Source organism: Mus caroli, unplaced genomic scaffold (assembly GCF_978045245.1).
Source record: "Mus caroli unplaced genomic scaffold, Mus_caroli_1 scaffold_8, whole genome shotgun sequence".
NCBI classification, from domain to species: Eukaryota; Metazoa; Chordata; class Mammalia; order Rodentia; family Muridae; genus Mus; species Mus caroli.
Genome location: NW_028227263.1, coordinates 54,320,223 through 54,343,220, shown reverse-complemented (window position 1 = coordinate 54,343,220; position 22,998 = coordinate 54,320,223). Strand labels below are relative to the sequence as shown.

Sequence of the window (22,998 nt, the reverse complement as noted above, 5' to 3'; positions counted from 1 at the left end):
AAACCCTCATATCAAGGCTGGATGAGGCAACCCAGTAGAGGAAAAGGGGTCCCAAGAGCAAGTGAAAGAACCATAGACACCCCACACTCCCACTGGGAGCAGTTTCACAAATGGCTTAAGCTAAACAACCACAGCATGTTATACAGAGAACCTATCACAGTCCCATGCAGGCTTCATAAGTGTCTCTTCAGTCTCTGTGAGCCCCTATGAAGGCTGCTTAGTTGATTCTGTGAGCCATGTTCTCCTGGTGTTCTTGACCTCTCTGGCTCCTATAGTCCTCCCCCCCCCTAATGTTTGAATCACACCAAAATCTTAACAACATACTGATGGTTTTATACTTTTAAGAATAAAGGAAGCTGTGTGTGTTGACACACATCTATAACCCCCTATGAGAGAGGCTGAAATGAAGGGACTTTGAGGCCAGTGTGACAATAGAGGGAAATTCTACTTCAAAAGAAAATAAAACAAAAAATAAGGAGAGGCTGACAAAAGATAAAGCAGGAAGCAGAGATTGCAGCTGATATGCTAGAAATCTTGACCTATGCCTACATCCTAAATTCCAAAGAAGAAATGGCGATAGGCAAAAGATAAAAGGTAGGTGGGAAGGAAAACATGGAACCTAGAACCCTCAACCTGTAATGATGACGTTAGGGAGCAGGAGAACATTCAGTCTGTTCTTCGATATGCAGCAGGGATCTACAGTAGACAGCAATGGATTTTAAAGTGTCCAAAACAGTGTTAGGGAGAAGAAACTCCCAAGGTGCCTTCTCCAGAACCCTAGACAGAAAGAAACACACACACACACACACATACACACACACACACACACACACACACACACACACACACACACACAACTTAATGCATATCCTTGACTTAAAAGCCATAGAGCATTATATATAAACAGGACCAACCTAGATAGCATTTTGTAACTCTAGTTTGGATAGTTTTGCTATTTCAATATAGGAAAACAAGTTCCTCCAGCTTGTCTCCATGTGACAGATAGCTTGACATTTTAGTTGTCTTGACGGATTAGAAGAATTTTTATGAACCTTTCACATTAAGTTTAGGCTTCGAGTGGGTAATGCAACTTAAAAAAAAAAAAACTCTATAGTAAACACAGTCAGCTGCAGTCTACCCTCTCGACAGAATAGGACAAATCAGCTAGGGAGGAACAGAGAAGAAGATGGAGACAGATTAGTCCAAGGTCATGAGGAGGACGTCAGGAGCACAAGTAGAGAAGTGGAGCCAACTGTGACAGACACAGAGTAAAGGCAAGGCAGAGGGACTGAATGTGGCCCCTCCAGAGTGCACTGAGCAGGAGGGGATTGCAGAGGTGAGACCCTGAGTGTAGGACAGAGGCATCAGGAATGGGGAACAAAGAAAAACTGTGCCCAAGAATGATGGGACTCCCACACTGCAGAGGAGAGCGTGTTGGTGTCTTTTCCAGGTGCCATGTGTTTGCAAAAGAGAAATCAGTAAGTTGCATTTAACTGCTCAGTGGGAAAAGGAAAGATAGAAGATAAGAGCCTAAAGATTCAGAGTTATATTTTGGGTCCTGAGAAACTCCCAGAGACAGTAACAACAAGAGTTATTTTATTCTCCGGCTGACAACTGGGCATGTGGTAGATGAAGCTTTAGAGAAGCAGGTCTCTGATTCCTGCAGCCTTCTGGGCTCTCCCTGGCCCCATCCTTATTGACTTCATGCTGCTAAGTCTGATCTCACTGATGTGACAGAACCTGCTCAGCCCCTGCAGCCAGCCTTTCTCAAAACTGACCAGTGCAACCTATGGCTTAAGGAGGGAGATGGACCAGGAGTTGCAAACTTGGTCACAGGGTTATTAAAATGATGTTACCATGCACTGGGGAGTTGGGCTTTCTGTGATGACCAAAACTGAAAGGTGATCCCCTGATCTGAACCATTGCCACTGAGGGAAGCCAGCCCTCCAGTCAGGACTTCCACATGCCTGAAGGGACTTTTCTGTAGTCAGAAAAGTATTAACCCTCAATGAGGACCTATACTGGCAAGAGCTGGGATTGCTATTCTTTCACATCCTTTCTTGATATATTGAAGGATCCTTGAGTCCTGGATGGGGAGCTAGTTCAATGTTAGGTTGGTGTCTGTTTGAGGCAGAGTGCCACCCGCAAACCCGAGGCAGAAAGCATCAGGTACAATACAGGAAAAGGGCAGAATAGTAGAGAAACAGGCAGTTTGTATGGCACACAGTCAGAAGCCCACATTCTCACTGTTAGTTTGGAAATGGGCTGATCACTCTGGGCCTCATTTTCCTCATCTTAAAAGTTGTCTTCAGTCTAGATGTTGGAGGAGCTAACAATACAAAGCATAACAAATACCTTCTTAGCCCATCTATGGTGACTAGTGTTGCCATTATGAATAATCACCCTCCATGTTTAAACTCTGATCATAGACCATTTTTTTCTTTTTAATTAATTAACTTATTTAATGACTTTACATCCTGATCACAGCCTCCTCCTCCAAGTCTCCCCTCACACACCTCCTTCCCCTTAAGCCCCCCTTCTCCTCTGAGAAGGGGGCAGCCCGCCCTCCCTGGAGTATCACTCCATCCTGGCACAGCAGGTCACTGCAGGACTAGGCACATCTTCTCCCACTGAGGCCAGACAAGGTAACCCAGTTAGGGGGATGGGATCCTCAGGCAGGCAACAGATTTATGCTCAACCGCCCACTCCAGTTGTTGGTGGGGGAACCCTCATAAAGATTAAGCTATACATCTGCTACATATGTTCAAGGGCCTAGGTCTAGCCCATGTATGCTCTTTGGTTGGTGAGGCAGTCTCTGGAAGCTCTCAAGGGTCCAGGACAGTTGACTCTGTTGGTCTTCCTGTGAAATTCCTATACCTTCTAGGTCCCTCAATTCTTTCCCCAGTTTTCCCACAAGACTCCCTGAACTTTGTCAAGTGTTTAGCTGTGCATCTGTGCATCCCCACAAGCCATATTTAAAAGGCCATCTGTTGCCTGGTAGTAGTAGCACATACCCTTAACCCCAGCACTCAGAGGGCAGAGGCAGGCAGATCTCTGTGAGTTCGAGGCCAGCCTGGTCTACAGAGCTAGTTCCAGGACAGCCAGGGCTACACAAAGAAACACATCTTGGAAAAAAAAAAAAAGCAAAAACAAAACAAAACCCAAAAATCAAAGAAACCCAAATAACCAAACAAACCTAAATAAATAAATAAATAAATAAATAAATAAATAAATAGCATCTGTCTGGAGTCTAGATGCCCTCCCTCCATATTACCTCACTCCTTTCCTATTCTCTTTTCTACTCTATCCTCCTCACTCATTATTTACTGGAGTTTTACTTTATTCTACAAACTGAACCTTGGAAATGAATGTGGTTTCCTGATGCTGTTTTGTAATTAAAGGAGTATGGCCTTACAGCTCTATTCACCTCCAGAGCTCCAGCAACTAGCCATGGAAACTCAGACTTAGCTGGGGAGCAGTGTTCTATAGGGAGCTGCCTTCTGTTTGCTAAATTGCAAGGGCTGGAAAGGAGGGAATTGATTACTAATTAGAAAAGATTTAAATGACTGGAGGGGAAAAAAAGCCTTCCCTGCCTATGGAAATGGAAAATTTTTCTGATGCTTACAATACCCACTTGGGACTTCTGAAATACTGAACACAGCCAAGGCTGCTTTATGAACTCCTGATAAACACTTGAGAGAGCAGAGGAAGAGATAGAGGATACGGCTTCCCGAGAAGGCTTCCTGAGGGCAGTCATTGCTCCTCCTGAATTTTTTTTTACCTTTTCCAGGGTTTTGAAATGTTTCTATAGCTTCCTTTAAGTCTCCCAGTGCTCAGAAATCTTTTAGAAAATCACTGATTCTTCAAGTTAAGATTGCTGTTGTTTGTCTAATACTTCCCAAAGGATGACATTTTCAATATGGCAGCTCTGACAGGAAATTTGGCCCACCCTGGGGAAAGTCAGTTCCCTTCTCTATGGATTCCTAGATATCTCTCCTATAAATACTCCTCACCTCACTTTCTTCTCTGGCTTGTTGTCTTTACACTGTTAGCTATGGAACTGGCCAAAAGTCACTGGCAACATAGTTTATAACACTTCTTCAAAGGAAGTAAGAGTCAGTGGGTCTTCAGACTTCTCAGAGTCAGGGAAGACACTGAGTAGCCTCAAATAAGTCTACTGGCCCTCAATAATAACTTATTGTGACAATAATTTGTGTACCATTCTGGGGATATAAGAAACGTAAAGCAATTTAAGGAGCTTCTCTCATGAGGATTGCAGTCTAGCTGCCGATATTTATAAGGAAGATAACAAGTAGATAAAGGAATCAAATCATAGAATAAGGTATATAGTATAATCTCATATTAAGAAATAACTATATCTGGAGGCAATAGTGTGGTTTTTAATGATTTTTTTAGTCATTTTCTTGCATATAAAGTCATATAAGACCACAGGACTACAGAAGGGGTGTGTGTATGTGTGTCAGTGTATAGACAGAGAGGTATATAGAGAGGAATTATATGTCCAATTATTTCTCATAGGTTAAGCTGAAGGCTAGGAAAGAAAGATCTCTATAATTTCTTGTATTATTAATAATATTATTAATTGTCTTCATTGCTAAAAATGTACTAAGCCACTAAAGGAAGAGAAAGCTTTGTGCGATGCTGTTCGCTTACCAGGCTGCTGACCACGTAAAAAGCACTTGACCATCAGCAAGCCAGCAAAGCTGGAAATGTACAACTTAACCTTGGCATGAGATCAAATGAAGGCACCAGGGAACTGCAGGAAATGTGGAGCAGAGCAAGGACCAGGAAGAGAGCCACAAGGAGTAAGGCCAGCATAGGGATGTGTGCAAAGCTAGTGGCTGCAAAAAAAAGTTTCCTTAGGAGACGGAGGTGTGTTATGTAGAGCACTAAATACTAGAATTCCCATCTGGACTGTGTTACAAATGTGGTGAATGATACTGACAAACTCTTTCATTCTCTGGGCCTGAGTCAGTGTACCTATGCTATGGGAGGATTAGATAAGACCAGCTTTAATACTGCTCATGTCAAAGAACACTATGATCTGAAAAGAGCAGAGAGCTGTGGCAAACACCTTATTATAGAAAGCCTGAAATAAACGCCTAAGAAATTTGCACATAGAGCTGAAGAGATGACTCAGTAGTAAAGAGCATTTACTGCTCTTGCAAAGGAACTGGGTTCTTTACCTAGCACCCACATGGAGGCTCACAACTACCTGTAACTCCAAATCCAGGGAATCTATACCCTCTGGTCATCTCTGCCTATTTTTGAATCATATGGTGCACATAAACTCACACAGACACATACCTAAACACATCAAAATGATACACACACACACACACACATACACACACACACATACACACACACACATATATTCACATACATACATACATACATACATACATACATACATACAGATAGGCATAAACTGGGGTCAGGAAAATGTCTTAGCCATTAAAGAGCACTTGTTTCTCTGGCAAGGAGCATGGGTTCAGTTCCCTGTACTCACAAAGTGGCTCACAATGTCTGCAACTCCAGTTCTAGGGAATCTAATTCATTCTTTTGGCTTCTGCAATCATTATGTGTGACTCATGGATGCAAAATACCTATAAATGAAAAATAAAATAATAAAATAAAGATAAAGATAAAGTCTTTAAAATAATAGCTCTTTTTTTGGATTTATGTATTAGTACACTATTGCTGTCTTCAGATACACCAGAAGAGGGCATCAGATCCCATTATAGATTGTTGTGAGCCACCATGAGGTTGCTGAGAATTGAACTTAGCACCTCTGGAAGTGCTCTCAACCATGGAGCCATCTCTCCAACCCCAAACTAATACTTTATAAAAGAAAAGATATCTGCATACAATCTACAAATAGAACCATAGAAGAGAACCATCTGCCTCATGTATAATGTGAACACTCACATTTGGAGAAAAGTAGACGGGCTAGGATATACCAAGTGTCTAACGAGGGTCTAAGAACTTGAAACTGTGAAGAGTAAGAGAAAGGAAAGATTGAGATTGGGGAAAAAGTTGGCAGATAATTAGAAGCATTAGAAAACAACATGGAGTGTCAAGAAATTTGAGTCTGTGATGAGACTAAGAAAGAAAGGAAGAAGGTTTTCTGCATGAGAGTAGCAGCCAATGGTTCCACAAGAAATAGAAAAATACAAAAATCACCATTTTCAAACCTTGATAAAATGTTTAGACAAGTATAATCAATAGGTGTTTCCAAAAGAAACAAAAAAAGAAGAAGAAAGAAAAGTTGGGAGAGGATGTTGATGGAAAGGATCCTGTGACTTTAAAAAATTACTCTTCAGATTTCCTACCAACAAAGAGAAAGGTTATCTTTGGAATGAAGAGATGTTTTGGTCCTTACACAAGTAACCAACCTGGACATTACAAATACTAAGGCAGCAACACATGTGGCTGCTGCGCTGCAAAGGAGTAAGCCATACACAACATTGCTTAGGCTGTGCTAAAATTTTTGACTTTGTTATGATCAGACAAATAAGGAGACACAAGTTGTGGGACAAAAACATCTGGCCTGATATCATCCTTTAAAAAGTCAGTACATTGAAAAGAAAAGTGATGTCATGTTCTAGATTAATAATGACTAACAACTCACAATAAAAACCAGATGCAATTCACACACAGTGATCAAGTTCCGGATTTAAGAAAAAAACTCCAAGCCTGGAGAGATGGCTGGCTCAGTGTCAAAGAGCACTGGTTGTTCTTCCAGAGTACCCAGGTTCAATTATCAGAACTCACATGGCAGCTCACAACTGTATCTCCCAGTTCTAAGAGCCCAAATGCCCTCACACAGACAGACATGTAACTAAAATGCCAATGTACCTACAATAGGAATAAATAAATCATTAAATAAAATATCCCTGAAAGATTCCTAAGGAAGACACCTAGGAAATCTGAATAAATGCATTAAGTTATATAGCATAGAACTATTTTTAGTTTTGTTGGGTTCCTTTGATACAAAATGGCATGAGGAGTATAGAGAAAGCATCTTTATGCTGAGGAGAGGTGCCTTGCTGACAGATACAAATTATTCAGAAAATGTTATGGTGGTGGCTCCAGACCTCTCTTCCTGCTCTAACAGAAAGATGGGTAAGAATTAAGGAAAGAGTGAGAGAGAAAGAACAAATGTAAAACTTTAAGAACTGTTGGGCCTTAATGGAAGTTCTGTGAGATTTCACAGTTCTCCAAGTTTTCTGCTATTTGGAATTGTACAAAATAAATTGGAAAGAAGATCCACTGTGATGATCTGGATCAATACCTAGGACTTGTGTAGAAAAGTAGATAAGAACAAAGTAAAAAGGCAGCTTCAAGGGAAGATAGATTCATAAGTATCATTCCTCAACAGTAGTGGTAAATGTAATCTGATTGTAAGCCTTTGTATCCATTTAGATGAAACAATGAGATTAGAAAAACCTAATTAGTGAATTAATGAGCCTAATCGATGGTACTTAGGGATAAGTAGAAAGAACCTTCTTTGCTGCCTTCAAATCCGTGTGTTATTTTGTGTTTAAGGTAGACAACTTAATTTAACAACATTCATTTGGAAATGGAATATAATATGAAAATTAGACTGGGCAAAAAAAAAACACAAACTTCACATTCAGGCATTAAAACTGCTTCATGCTATAATTTCTAATTTTGTTATGTTTACCTGTAATGACTTAAAAATCATGCGGACCTTACTGTAGGCTTTAAAAGGAAACATCAGCATTTCTACCACACCCAGTCACAGTACTGTAGCCCTTTAAAGCATCTTTTAGTATTTGGTTATGTGATTTATCATAACCAATTTTCTATAAGATTATATATCTTTACTATTGATTTTTATGAGAAAATTGGAATATCTATAAACAGCCTTCTGAAACTTTCTTCTGACTTAGCAATGTATCATGAACATTTTTCAACTCCAGAATGTTAGAGTATATGCTGTTGCTTTTAATGGATGTATATGCTCTGCTAAATAAATATTTCATAATCCATTTATTCAAATCCCTGATGATGGCCATTAGCAGTAGGATAATTCAGTGAAAACATGTCAGCAATGGAGAAACCACACACATACCAAAAGAGAATTTTGGAAGAAGAATAAAGCACTTCCTGGCAGTCTCCTTATTTTAAAATTAAACTGGTAGGGCTGGAAGGTGACTCAGAGGACAGAATGCTGATCAACTTCAGAGGTTAAATTATTACCAGAATCCACCAAAGATTGCCTTGAATTTGACTCTAATTAAGAAAATCAGTCTCAGAGAACACACCCATTTCAGCCCAGGATGGGGTGTTTGGAGAGAGAGAGCAGAAGGTGACAGATACAGTGTATCTTTTAGCAGTACAGTCTCACTCTTTGCCTGGCATTGTGAGGGAAAATAAACATGAGGATTCTTGGCAGTAGTGTTTCCAAGGTTACAAGCCTATGCAGTTGTACCTTCATGGATACCACCAAAACACCTAGAGCCCTACACAGTTTACCTTTGTATTACACAGATGCTTCCATGAAACAAACAAACAAACAAATGATGGACATGACCTTGGAATGACAGTGAAGTTGTGATGCATTTTTCAGACTACTGTTCTCATGTTTATATATTCTCCCTCAAGTCTATGTGTTAAGAAGGAGAAATAATCTGGGGCTGTTCTACTGCATCATAACTGGTGAGTGCCCCCCCCCCCAAAACCAGAAAGTTTATCAAATAACAAAGTTCTGACACAACATAGAGAAAATAAAGAACTACATCACCAAGGGATAGCCCACACCTGACTAATCATCTGTCAGCATAGAGCTTTGCAGAAGTCAAGGTTCTTAAGCCCTACCCTCAAAGATTCTGTTTCCATGACTACAGTACTCCCCCACCCCCCCCCCACCCACCCCAGGAAGACAAAGTCATGAAAAGGTGTCTTAACCATACCTGGTTTGTTATAAGTAAATTGTAATTAATTGGCAAATAAAATTTTGATGATTTTAAATAAAATTATGTGATCTAATGGTTATAAACATTTATTAATTGAAGGACTATTACCTAGCCTCTACATAGTGTTCTAACTATTAAGGGGATGGAGGTAAAGAGATAAAATTTTTATTCAAGGGAAGATTTTTTGATATGTGAGGCAAGTTACCAAATAGGTCTGAATTCTGTAAATTAAAGCACAAGTCTTTCCTAGACAGGCAAAGAGGTTAAGTTTGAGGGAGCATGAGCAAAATGCTCTAAGAAACTGGCACATAAGCTGCTGAGAATTGGGAAAAGAACTGGCCAGATATGAGAATGGCCAGAGAATATTTCAGCTGTCCAGATCTCTGGCATAGATATCCACAGCCTGAAGGAACTTATACTGAGGCCAAACAGAATGAAGTCCCTTGTGGGGAAACAGCAAAGAGTGATGTGAAATGGAATAGAGGGATGGGCAGGGATCAAGGTCAGGACTTTGGATTTATTCAAATCAAATGAACAAGAAGCCAATATGAACTAACCAGTACCCCCAGAGCTCCTTGGAACTAAACACCAAACAAAGAAAACACATGGTGGGACTCATGGCTCTAGCTGCATATGTAGCAGAGGATGGCCTAGTCAGGCATCAATGGGAGGAGAGGCCGTTGGTCCTGTGAAGGTTCCATGCCCCAGTATAGGGGAATGCCAGGGCCAGGAAGAGGGAATGGGTGGGTTGGGGAGCAGGGGGAGGGGGAGGAGATAGGGGATTTTTTGGCAGGGAAACTAGAAAAGGGGATAACATTTGACCAGTAAATAAAGAAAATATCTAATAAAAAAAAGAAGCCAATTAAGAGATGGTAAGGGAAGGAAAGATGTGGACTTTATGTGAACTTTATGATATCTAACTGGTTAAAGAGAAATAATGTGAGCATGAAGCAATCCCAGGCACAGTAGAAACTCATAGGCTCCTGCAAGATCCCAAGAACAACTGCTTGGCTGCCAAAGGTGAGGTGTATCAGCAAAAGAGTAACAGGGTCTCTCGCTAGATGAAATAGAGCTGCAGATGGGTTACAGGAGAAGATGAGAGAGGAGATAGGAATAAGTCTTTGTTGAGGAGCAAAAGTGGTGGATGTGGTATTGTTATCTGTTAAAAGTAAAGGAAAAAACAATCAGGTTCAAGAGAAAATTGCTTGATTTTGAGCACAAGTTTGAAATCTTCAGTGTCCAAATGAAAAATATATAGTAAAAATAGAGATTTATAAGCCTCTAGTTAAATTCATCAGCACTGGAGATGGTGACTAGATCATGGGTTTGTGCAGTAATTGGCAAGGTCCCAGGCACCCTTCGTTCGCTTTCATTGAGATAGTTATTATCCCGAGTACATGGATCCTGAAAGTTCTTTCCTGTGCTTTATCCCATAGGTTGGGATTACATAACTAGACTGCTGTTATTATTTTCAGTTACAAGCTGCAAAGTGACCAGCCCTCTACAGATGCCTTTGGCAAAGCTCAGACATTTTAAAATATTTTTTAAATACAATTTTGCACTTTTTTTTGCATCAGTGAGCCAAATTTAAAGAGAATGTTAATATTTAACTTCTAAGACACGTAAATATCCAATATCAATTTTTCATTTTCCCTGTGTTCCAGAATTCTAGTCCTGAGTACTCAGGCAGCTACTGTCAGAAGTGTTATCGCTCTCTGCCAAGTGCCACTGCCTCCAGGAGGAACAGAAAACTTAATTAGAAATTTCTACTTCACATGCAATTTATAGTTCATTCACTTTGAAACTTGCTTTGGGGTGCTATAAAACTTTAAAGCTGAGTGAACCATTTTTCTCAAGTTGTCAACAAAAATGTCTACTGAGGATAGAGGATAGAGGATGATTGTTTATTAAACACTGGAAGGGACCTCAGACATTGAGTATGAATCTCTCTTCCTCAGTGAAGAAAGTAAGGCACAGGGAGAGGAGGGGAGGGGGGATGGTCCCAATGGAATAGGCTTATAGTGAGAAACTACTTCAACTTGGGATGCCTAAATTCACAGGGTTCCATGCTTCCTTTTTCAGGACCTCCCACTCTAGCATTTCTTCTAGTCCATTAACTGACCTTTTATTGGATTAATCTTATACTAGCCCAGGTCACCCTCTTGCCTCATGTGTGACTGGAGAGGAACCAACAGTAGATGATAATTCTATGCTCTAACCATACAAGTTCTAGGAGCTTTCTAACCTGATTCTGCTCTGTGGCGTGTGTGATCTGAGTATTGCTACTTTGTACAGCAAACCTCTTCTGCATGTGGCTCTCCTGTGCTCATGTATGGACCCTGGGGATATAAAAACCAAAATAATTATTAACATTGTCCATTTCTCTAAACTCCTGGTATTATCTCTTTCAAGAGCCTGAAAAGCCATACATATCCAATGGAGATAACAAACTTAATATTTCCAAAATGAAATGCAGGATCCTCTCTCATCCAAACTCACTTTCCATTTGGTTTTCTCTTGAATTATGGCACCCTGGCAGGCCCAGTAAGTAAAAGTTATGATATGTTTTTTACCTTCCGTTTCTAACCCAATGAATAGTACACATATTATTTGAACTCTGGATGGATCTCAGAACACTTGAGGACAGCTGCATAATCCCCTACCTCCTCTGTTTCTTCTCTCAAGTCTGTCTCCATCTCTTCCTCAATGCCATCTGGGTTTTCGTGATTCAGCCCTCCATCTTACAGCATTTGCTAGCTTACCATCATCTCCTGTCTGGTTATCTTATTTTTGATCACTTAGGTCTTGAATCCTGACTTGAGCATTACCAGGGTCATCCTCCCAAACACAGGGGAAATGTTCCAGGCTTCAGTAGCGCTTTGAGCACTTCCTAACAAAACTTATCATAGCAATCAAGATTCCACATGGTGTTCCCTTACTTCCTTTATGTACCCTATGCTTGACACCCAGGTGGCTCAAACCCTAGATTATGAAATACCGGTAATTTCTCTGCTTCATTCACTTAGTATATGTGAGTGTTTTTATTATATTTGTTGTTTATGCCTCACCTTCTTTAGTACAAAATGAGAGGTGGGAAAACAGTTTAATAATTCCCAAACACATTTGAGGGTTTTTTAAAATCATGGAAATCACTGCATTTACCACCCAGAGGCCCCAAGGAATGGCAGGCCCCCACACTATTATTTCCCAGTGTCTCATTGGTGGACCGAGTAAGTCTGTGAGAGTTGTGCATGTCTGCTCACTCTATTACATCACTTCAGAACAGTGAGGTCATTTCTCCACCTCAGAGAAAAGACAAGATCCTTCAACATTTACTTTTTTTATTAGATATTTTCTTCATTTACATTTTAAATGCTATCCCGAAAGTCCCCTATACCCTCCCCGCACCCTGCTCCCCAACCCACTCCCCACCCACTCCTGCTTTCTGGCCCTGGCATTCCCCTGTACTGGGGCATATAATCTTCGAAAGACCAAAGGCCTCTCCTCCCATTGATGGCCGGCTAGGCCATCCTCTGCTGCATATGCAATTAGAGACAAAAGCTCTGGGGCTACATGTTCTTAAAATGCAGGGACTGCATCTGTGTACCTTACTATCCATAGTCTTTCTGAAAAACAAGAAAAGAGAGCTACTTTGGATTCTGCCCCAGTTTCTTCTTGGCTGCCTCACTGCCATGTTCTTCCCAGCCCCCTAACTGTGAAATAATTTGCTGTTGATTCCTTTGTGCTTTTATCTGACTATTTTAATTGAAACCTGGCACTAGTTCTGTAAATTTTTCCCACTGGGCCACCCCTTTGTATTTTTTCACAATTAATAATTCTGTTAAATCTGTGGGTTGAAGCTACTCTCATTTCAAGATAGTAGTATTCTCCAAAAGTCATCCCTTGATTTTGTCACTGCTGATGAAAGTTTGGTTTTGCATCCTTCTGGAGAAACTGTGGTCCATCCATCCTCATCTGGATAACTCAACCCAGTATTTTCTCAGTGGTATTTCCTGCAGAAAACTACCACATGCTCCTGGTACCTTCTCTGTGTCCCAGAATACTATGACCTTGTCTTCCTCTCACATTTAAAAACTATTCTCCATGAATTGTAAAATTGTTTAGCAAGAACTGTCACTCTATTAAAGTCCAGGGACACGAGTTCTTATGATTTTGAATAGCCAAATCAAAGCTATAATCACATTACAGGACAATACGGGAAATGTATTAGAACAGTTGGAATAAGAAATATAGTAAAAAAAAAAAGTCTAAAGCTTTTTTAAAATGAAAAAAGATGATAAATGTGACTATACAAAACATCTTACAATTCTCTATAACAAGAGATAGCATAGTAATATGTTTCATAATGTAAAATGTGTTTTCAAAGGGGAATACTAATTTTTTTAAAAAAAAATACAGATAAAACTTTAAAAAGAACAAACTAAACAAAAATTCAGCAAATATAGTGGGTCATACATTTTATGTAAAATAAATTAAAATAGCCAATTAGTATAAAAAAGTATCTTCATAAATGAAGAAATATAATTAAATATATAATTTTTTACTTATCAAAATAAAATGTCAAATGTTTTGGTATATGCAAATAATTAGTATAAAAATACAGTTATGTTATTAGTAGAAATATAAATGAATGCCCCATTTTTAGAAGTAACTTGACAATGTCTATCAAAATTACCTTTATTCAACTTACCACTAGTTGGTACATATTACTGAATTGTTTATATAATAGCAAAGTGTTAAAGAAGCAATATGTTCATTAACTGAACTAGTGACATAAAATGTTATATGCGAAATCCTAGGATCCTGTATAGCATTAAGATCTATGAGATCGATGTGTATGTGTAGTATTAACTAAGAACATTCCATGAGACTGGCGGTTGTAGCACACTCCTTTAGTCTGAGCACTTGGGAAATGAATCAGGATGATTTCTGAGTTTGAGGCCAACCTGGACTATATAGTGAGTTCCAGGAACTGCATGGAGAAAACCTGTCTCAAAATAATAACAACAATTCAGAAATCTTTCTGAGTAAAATGAAGATATGAAACTATGTACATAATATACCCTCATTTATACATTATTACTAAATATTATCTATTATACCAGTATATTAAATAACAAGTATTTATTATTTAATCATTTATTTATGTATTTATTTATTTATTATTTAATGTAATATGAGTACACTGTGGCTGTCTTCAGAAACTTCAGGAGAGGGACCAAGAATACAAGCATGTAGCTGGGCAGTTGTGGTGTACACCTTTAATCTCAGCACTTGGGAGGCAGAGGCAGGCAGATCTCTGAGTTCGAGGCCAGCCTAGTCTACAAAGTGAGTTCCAGGACAGCCAGGACTACACAGAGAAACCCTGTCTCCAATAAAAATAAATTAAAAAAAAATACAAGTATGTGTGCCTACCACCACAGGCACTTTAGAGCATAATGGCCTAACTGTTCCTTCCTTCAGAAATGAGAGAAAATGGCCTCAGAGAGAAGATAGGACTGTCACTTATCTATCTAATGGTTGGTACAGCAGGCCTAGCACAGTGGACTTCCCAAAACTAATGCATAGTCAATGTTTGAAAAAGAAAGCTCACCCGAATAAAAAAACAGAGGAGAGGCAAAAGAAACCCCAGATATCAATGAGGATATTTTAAACAGAGTTATTCTGAGGGAGAAATGCCATCAACTTGAAGATTACAGATAAGGCAAGCCAGCTAGAGAAGCAAAGTAGTGATCCATGCCTGAATCTAACTACTCAGAATTGTTGTTAAAGTTTGCCAAAGCCAAAACAAGGAAATGTGTTGAACATGTAGCTACGCAGATCAACTTTGGAGTCTTCTCTTGGGCATAGCATCCTGCCCTGTGAACAAAGGGATGCAGGGTGAGGGTACCATCTGCATTGGTTAGAAAACTAGACTCAGTATGTTCACTTCCATCAGGAAAGCTTCTTGTTTGAGCCTCGCCCACTGTTCCTCCTCTCAACTAGACGCAGAACCCTTGGCAATTGTTTCCTGATGACTTATTGACACTGTTGATTGGAGAAAGACTTTAGCTTTTGCTTCTCATTGGCATTGACTTGCTGGTGATTTGATTCTTCCAGGCTGAGGTCAGGGCTTGTTTTATAGATACGCTGCTTCTCTTCTGGTATATGGGCTCCAAAGTGGGAGTTAGTGACAGCAAAATAAACTCCAGGCACTCTTCATTTCGTTTTGTCAGAATTCATTATGGAATTGTGCATGAGAAGTGGGGCAGTTGGGTTTATTTTGGGACAGGGCTCAAGGCTGTCTCACCAAGCTCCATATGACAGGATTAGGCACTTACCCAAAGAGAGGAATCTGGCAGCTAGCCAGGTCCATTCCATACAGTCTCCCCAGAACAGCGTCTGAATATATGAATCTGTCGGCACATACTTGTCTGTTGGCATTACACGTGTCTCTCTCCATTATCATTTTCCCCTCTAGTTTTAAAGCCAATCTGCCCCAGAAAGCCAGGAAACCCATGGGAACTTGGCAGTACACACACTAAAACTCTTGTGGACAGGGATAGACAAAACATCGCCAACCTAGCCAGGCTGTGCCAGAAACACAAGATGAAATTTCATGGCCCTGCTTTTAAATAGCAATCATGACTATGAAACTTGATGAAGTAAGAAACACCTGAATAAGAAATGAAGAATTCTTTGAGGAACATGGCATACTTGTAGATAGCTAATTAATTTTGGAAAACGCTCTTCTTCCTTCAGAATATACAGATACTGCGCCTAAAAGTCTGATCTGTCTTCTAGGTGAATGGAATCGATCTTCGAGGAGCATCCCACGAGCAGGCAGCTGCAGCACTGAAGGGGGCTGGACAGACTGTGACAATCATAGCACAATATCAACCTGAAGGTCAGTTCAAACTCAGGCTTTGAAGGTTCCAGAATGGCTTTGTGGATACATTGCTGCTTGTCAGTGCTAATCTTGATCAAGATCAGTAACATTTTTATTAAACTACTTGTGGTAGAAACTTAATGACTAATGTCCCTTACATCCCACAAAAACTGTTACTCCCAGTCTTCCAGGAGGACATCAGGCAGTTAGAAAAGCTCATACAAACAGATGAACTCAAATACCCGAAAGCCAGCACCAACTTTATTCCATTTATGCTCTTATCCAGTCACCAGTGGATACTGTAAAAGCAATTCAGACTTTGGAAGTAAGGAGGAGGAGAAGTCTCTTCTTTAGAAATAGATGTGTTAAGCAGACCATTTTCTCTCCTCAAGACAATACCTTCATTCTCATTAATGTCTTTAGATACCCCACTCACTTTTCACCTATACAATTCTTGGGAATTAATAACTATAATAAAATCAGGTCCTTGATGAGATAATGTTGTTACAAGTTGGATTGGCCAACTATATATTGGTAACATCCTAAATAAGATTAACTCCTTATTTAAACATCTGTTTTTCTGATTAAAATGATACTCAGTGATACAACTGGTATGTGAAGGGGTGTGTGTGTGTGTGTGTGTGTGTGTGTGTGTGTGTGTGTTTGTATGTGTAATGGACCTCTGCTAATGAAACATAAATACAATATGGTGACGTTCCATCTTATTCCATAAAAAATGAATATGGCTTCTGTCTTTAAGAAATGCGAATGAATTGTTAGGAGAGTATTTAACAACCGGGGATGAGATTACAAAGTGTTGTAAAGGAAAAGCTCCATGAGCCATATATAAAGATTAATGATTGCTCATTAATTTCATGTTACTGTGTGTCTGTCCTGTGGAAGCTTAGAGTACGAATCTTGCCTGTGGTGGCCTGTTTTATCATTATTGGTGGACAGCATGTTCTATAAAAGAATAAATAAATCACCTTCTTTAATGTGTAACTTGGCATATTGGCTTTGTTTGTGCCTGACTTTAGATCAGAATTTCCAAGCAAATTAAACCAAATTTTAATAAATGCACTTTGCTGTAAGCCTGTGTCACAGATGCCCATAGAGCTGGTAAAGAAAGGATGAATGATGGTCAGGGATGTGACAAAAGATGAGCACACACTTCCTAGGTCTTGCTAAGGAGACTTTTTGCTTCTCAAATATCAATGCATTTCTTTTCTCCTTAGAGGAGTGAGTGTTTCCAAAAGTATCCATTATAAAACAGAAATGAAAACAATCATGTTCTGGTTCTGTTAGTATGAATTTCCATGCTTCCACTAGAACTTGCTACAGCCTGATTTTATTTAAGAGCTATACCCCAGTGGGATAATAGACTGTACTTCATCAAGATGTCCATTAAAGGTGTGTCTTATAAATCGCATCAATTGATGGTAATCATGAAACCTGCAAATAACAAAAGTGTCCTTCAAAATGACAACGTTCAGATTCGATTCGCAGAAAGGGCCTAATTTGCCACAGCTTTATGTCAGTTGGAAATGAGGTAGTAGCAAGGGGAAGCAATCAGTTTTACTCTCCCTTTTGTAAACTTTATGGGTAGCCAAGCCTTAAGTGAACTGTTGTTTGGAATGAAAGATTGATGAGATTTTTGGTTTGGTGGTATAATGGAATTTAAATCGCAAAACAGCTTAAGGAAATAACTGACAATTTACTTTTAAATTAACAAGTGAATTGAAGACTATGCTGAGGGGTTTCATTAGAAAATTCTTAGCAAGCTCCTTTCATTTCTGTCAGTACTGTACCCTCTGTGATAATGCTGAGATGCTATTACATTTCTTTTGGAGTGGTGAAGGACTAGAATTTTAGGCTGAAATGAAACATTGGGTAAAGACCTTGCCTCACAATCTTAAGAACTTGAACTTGAGTCCCCAGAATCTATGTAAACTCAGGCCTCGTGATGTACATCTGTAATTCTAGAACTCCTACAGTGAGATGGGAAATGGAGACAGGAGAAGTTCACAGGCGAGCCTTGTGTATGCACTTGAAAACAAGAGATCCTGTCTCAAACAAAGCAGAGCTTGAGACTTGACACCTGGGTTATCCTTACTCAATGGTGTGTGTGTGCTTGCTCTTGCACCATACATACACACACACATCACATGGGCACCCCACATATGCACATGCATGCCCGTGTACACACTCACTTGGAGATAAAAATTAAAAGAATAAAAAAACGAGGCTTCTAGTGAATACATTTTCAGTCACTTTCAAGTTACTTAATGGGGACACCAATGTGTGCTCTGTCCAGCGTTCCTAGATACTCAGAAAGCTGTGTCTTCTACTACAAGGATATTGCATGGTATTCCTCTCTAAGTAATTTTTTCACCTTGCTGAAGAGAAATAACTTTATTATACCTGATAGAAATCAGTTCCCAGTAAATAGGAGCAACATTTATGGTAATGGCCCTAGCTCTAAGAATTATGAAATGGCATGGAAAGAATAAGCCTGCAGGATCCTTAACACAGAAAAATAGCATAATGTGGAAATGGAACTCCACCTTGAAAATGAGTAAGATATATATTTTAGAAAGGAAGGAGAAAGGATATCTTGCTGAACTACAAGATTAGTGGTTCCATGCAAGCAACCATTATATATGTGTTCTGCTCCCTATGTCTCCCTGGTACTACAATAGTTATTTATTCAAGTTCAGATCTCGAACCTAGTGAAAAGGGTATTTACAAACCTCAATCTTTGTGTTTCTACTTAAAGATAATTGCTGGTCAAAGGAAACCTTCATTTTCATTTGCTGCAGCTTTTCACTTATGTTTCAAAAATAGAAAAAGGACTATTGAAGGAATATGAGTTACAAAACAGCAACTGTTGAATTTTTATAGCATTAGCATAGTTTTCAAATATAACTATTGTAGTGTGTAATAAATGTCTTCTTTGGAGAGTTTTGTGCTACTAAGTAAGATTGTATGCATACACAGTCCTGTTTACAAGGAGGGTGGTCCCTTCTCTATACATTACCCTGTCCCCAGTTTGTCTCTTTCAGTGTGAGGCTCAAAGTAGTAGAACTAAAGTCAGCTTACTGTAATATTTTACAATCTCTTCAAATTCAATTGTGTCATATGATCACCTTACAATTTACATGTGTTATTTTAGTAAGAAGAAAAATAGTAAGAACAACAATAAGAAAACTTATTTTTTTTCTCTTTTTCCCATTTTACCATATTTCTGATCCCCTAGGAACAACTCCATTAAGCACCATGGGAAGCTGATTCTCATTTTCAAAACAAAACCAAAAATAAAACAAAACAAAACTTTGTCTGGTTTACTTTGTGAAGTTACGACACCATTTCAAAAAAACACGGTAACACACAGACACACACACATATACACCACATACTTCATACCTCATTCCTTCTCTTTCCTTGATTTTTCTAGATGTTTGTCATTGCTTTCTGAATTATCTACCTATAAGACAGGTCCTTCAGGATCTTGCACACAAAGTTCATTCCCTTCATCACAGTTCTCCAGCCAACCTCCCTTGCCCAACACTACCTACCCTACCATCATCACCCACAGCCTTGTCCTTTGCACTGCCCCCTGATTGTACAAAACTATTCCCTGCTTGTAAATTTACTCCCAGATTCCCCTGTTTCCACACCTTCACTTGGTGGGTTCCCTCTCTGAACCCCATGTGCTCCACTCCAGCAAAGTCCTTACTACCCAAGGGATCTTCATCTCCACTCCACAGTGAGTCTGCCTTTAATCTACTTGGTCACAGGAGTTTTTTCTCTGAAGTTTCCAGACATGTATTCAGATACATGTGCCCCTTCCTGTGATCTGCACCATTCTCCACTCAAATTTGGAAGAGAAGGCTGCCACTTGTGGTATCGCCAATTCTAATTTTCTCAACAGGAATTTGAATATACTTTATCAGTGAGTTATTGGGTGAGGCTTGTCTTGAACGTATGACAAAAAAGTCCTACCCTAACCATAAAGCTGGTTGCAAATGTCAAATGTTAGAAAAGAAAATCAGTTTTCACCAGTGTTATATCACTGGATATATCAACCACACTCCATGGCAGGCCCTATGCCTAGGAGTTGTTGGCCAACCCAAAAAGAACTGTTTGGGAGGTAGTTTTTTTTCCTCTTGGGTGTGTGATTGTGTACACCTTTTGTTGTTGTTGTATTGTCTTTTCTGCTTTCTTTTCTATTTTTGAGAGAGAGAGAAAGAAGGGAAGAGAAAGAACATGAAGTTGTCTGGGTAGGTAGGTGGGAAGGCTTTGGTAGGACTTAGAGAAGGAGAAAGAAGATTCTCAAAATATATTGTACAAAATTGTTTAAAGAAAAAAAGAAATATTAAATATTCCCAATGTGTTGTCTGATGAATATTAATAGTAAGTACTGGAGAACTATATGCTCAGTGGATATGGAAGAATGACCTAGAACTTCAATATTAGAGAAATGTTAAAGTAAATCCCTAGACATTTCATGTTCACAATTTTTAGATAGTGTCTTTGGAACACTTTCCTAACAGCTTTAGCAATCCCCATGAGGAAATTCCCTCTGTCATGCACTCCAGAAAATCCACAGTTGTTTTATAACATAGCACAAGAAAGAGGAGTAACACTCTGGTGTTGTTTCAACTTCTAAAAGTTAACATTAATACCACTGATAAAATTTGCAAACATTTTGATAGCCTAATTATACATTTAAGAAAAAGCACATTACAGAGCATTCTTGTAAGATCAAAGCCAAATTTTACAATATATGTTTCCTTCATACATAATAGTGACTAAATTTAATATAAGAAAACTGACTGGTATTGAAATAATTACCTACCATTCAGTTGAACAGTAAAATTATCAGCTAAAGAACAAAAAGGAAGAAACTAGGCTCCAAGCCTTCCTCATGAAAAGACTGATACTCTCAAACTGGATAGCTCTGAGCTTTGTGGGAACACTAGAAGGGGTCAGTGTGCTTGCAGGGAGAATAGATAGGAAAGACCCTAGGGAAGTCCCTGCAGCAATCAGACAGTATTTGCTTACACAAACAGTGGAGGGGGCTGATTTCCTCCACCCTTTGCTTTTCAATAGGATATTTAAATTCCTGACATTAAAAACACAGACTTATGAGGCTGGAGAGATGGCTCAGCAGTTAAGAGCACTGACTGCTCTTCCAGAGATCTTGAGTTCAATTCCCAGCAACCACATGGTGGCTCACAACCATCTGTAATGAGATCCAATACCCTCTTCTGGTGTGTCTGAAAACAGCTACAATGTACTCATATACATACAACAAATATTTAAAAAAAAAAGACTTGTAAGTCTAATTTGTTTCTTGACATTGAGACAGCCTAGTCATGGTATCACTTATAGACTCAATCCATCGATATCCTTTTCTTTTTCTGGATGCTTCCATGTTCCAGGGAAATGACAAAGCAGTGAACCAAAGAAGTCTTCCTTACTACAAAATGTATCAGATAGTGATAAGCAGCATAGAGAAATATAAAGAAATAGTTGGAGTGATAGGGAATTATTTAGTGAGCTTTGCTGAATTATTGGAGTATCTCTATACCAGATATGATTCAAGGCCAGCAACATAGGCAAGTGTTAAGCCAACCTTAGCAAACTAGAATCTGTAACCTACCAAGATGCTCAGATGACTTGTATTTATATTAATGTTTGAAATGTGGCTCTATAGTGTACTCGGGTCCATGAAACCATTGTGATTTGACACTACTGTGTTCAACCCCTCTACCTGAAGCATTGGGAGGTCACATAAAACTGTATCATCGGGTTTTATTGCTGGTGTGTCTCACCCAATGTCCTAACCCCATAATTTTGCTAGGGATGGATACAACGCAGGGGCTTTCAGAAGTCTGTGTCAGTCCACTGTGCCTATGCCTTCAATCTAAATATGGATTATCAAGAATATTTACATGTATTTTTGCTAGGTAGTGAGACAGTGAACATGGTCATGCCTATAGTATGGCCTCTACTGAAGGGAAAGAACAAAACAGGAAGGTGAGATGACATAAGAACAAGTTCCTTCCTGGCAGATACCTCTATAGACCATGTCAAAGTCAGAGTCCTTAAGGTATCACTATAAAACTTTGAGTGATTATTTTTAAAAAACAGAAACTTGTTTAAATAATCTTGGTCATACCTGATAAGTTATAAGCTAATTCCAAAGGAATTTCTTTGAATTCACTATAGTGGCTGACAATGGCCTGTTCTTAAACATAATCCAGTAAAAGCCTTATAAGCTAAGAACTTAAAGGGGTCAGAAAGTTCTCAGGGTAGGTGAGAGCTTTCTCATTTTACTATCATGTCCAGCTTGTAACTGCTATTGTTGTTGTTTGTATGTTATGGTTAATATTAGCAACTATTTTAACGTAAAATGCTTGCTGACTGGAAATACTGATGGCTACATATCTCAAATATATTATGAGTTCCTTTTCTCAATTATGACTCATTCCTGCACCATAATTCATCCATCTAGTCATCTATACATTAAATCATCCCTCAACATGCTCTATTATGTCCAATATAATACATTTCTAAATATGTTACATTAACTTTGGCTTTATTGAGGAACAGAATACTATAATTTTAGTGAACTATTTGGAAGAAAATTTTACATTACACTAGACTTTGTATTGCTTAGCAATGTACTTCTCTTTAACTCTCTCTCTCTCTCTCTCTCTCTCTCTCTCTCTCTCTCTCTCTCTCTCTCTCTCTCTCTCTCTCCTCACTCCCCCAATATACATACATACAATAACAGGTAACACACCAGCATCTAAAAACTCTCCCAACCTACTTATTCATTCAATGTGTCCTTTTACTGAAGTCTTCGTTGTTTTTTCCTTCAACTCTAACCTCATTTGCCATGTAGCAAAACAGGATATGACTATACAGAGTGTGAGATTTGTGAGGGATTCTCTGCAAATACCTTGATGATTAATGATGCTGAGTCTGTCTTACTATGCCAAAAAGCCACTTTGGACCTAGAACAATTCAGCCAAAATAGAAGCAGGCTTCACTTTCTGACTCGGAAGTTTCCATTGACCTCACTGTCTATTCTTGGAATGTTAAATATCAAACACATCAAAATGACTAAAATCT

The 22,998-nt window shown here is 39.0% G+C and overlaps 1 protein-coding gene across 19 annotated transcripts in view; it reads left to right on the top strand.

Moving 5' to 3' along the window:
- Nucleotides 1-22,998, top strand: part of Dlg2 (discs large MAGUK scaffold protein 2) — a 2,003,181-nt gene that overhangs the window by 1,686,366 nt on the left and 293,817 nt on the right. For all 19 annotated transcript variants that reach the window (XM_085841537.1, XM_085841534.1, XM_029479404.2 and 16 more), the window contains one exon: nt 15,771-15,873. In XM_085841537.1, the coding sequence (XP_085697663.1) occupies nt 15,771-15,873 (103 nt within the window). The remainder of the gene's footprint in view (nt 1-15,770; nt 15,874-22,998) is intronic.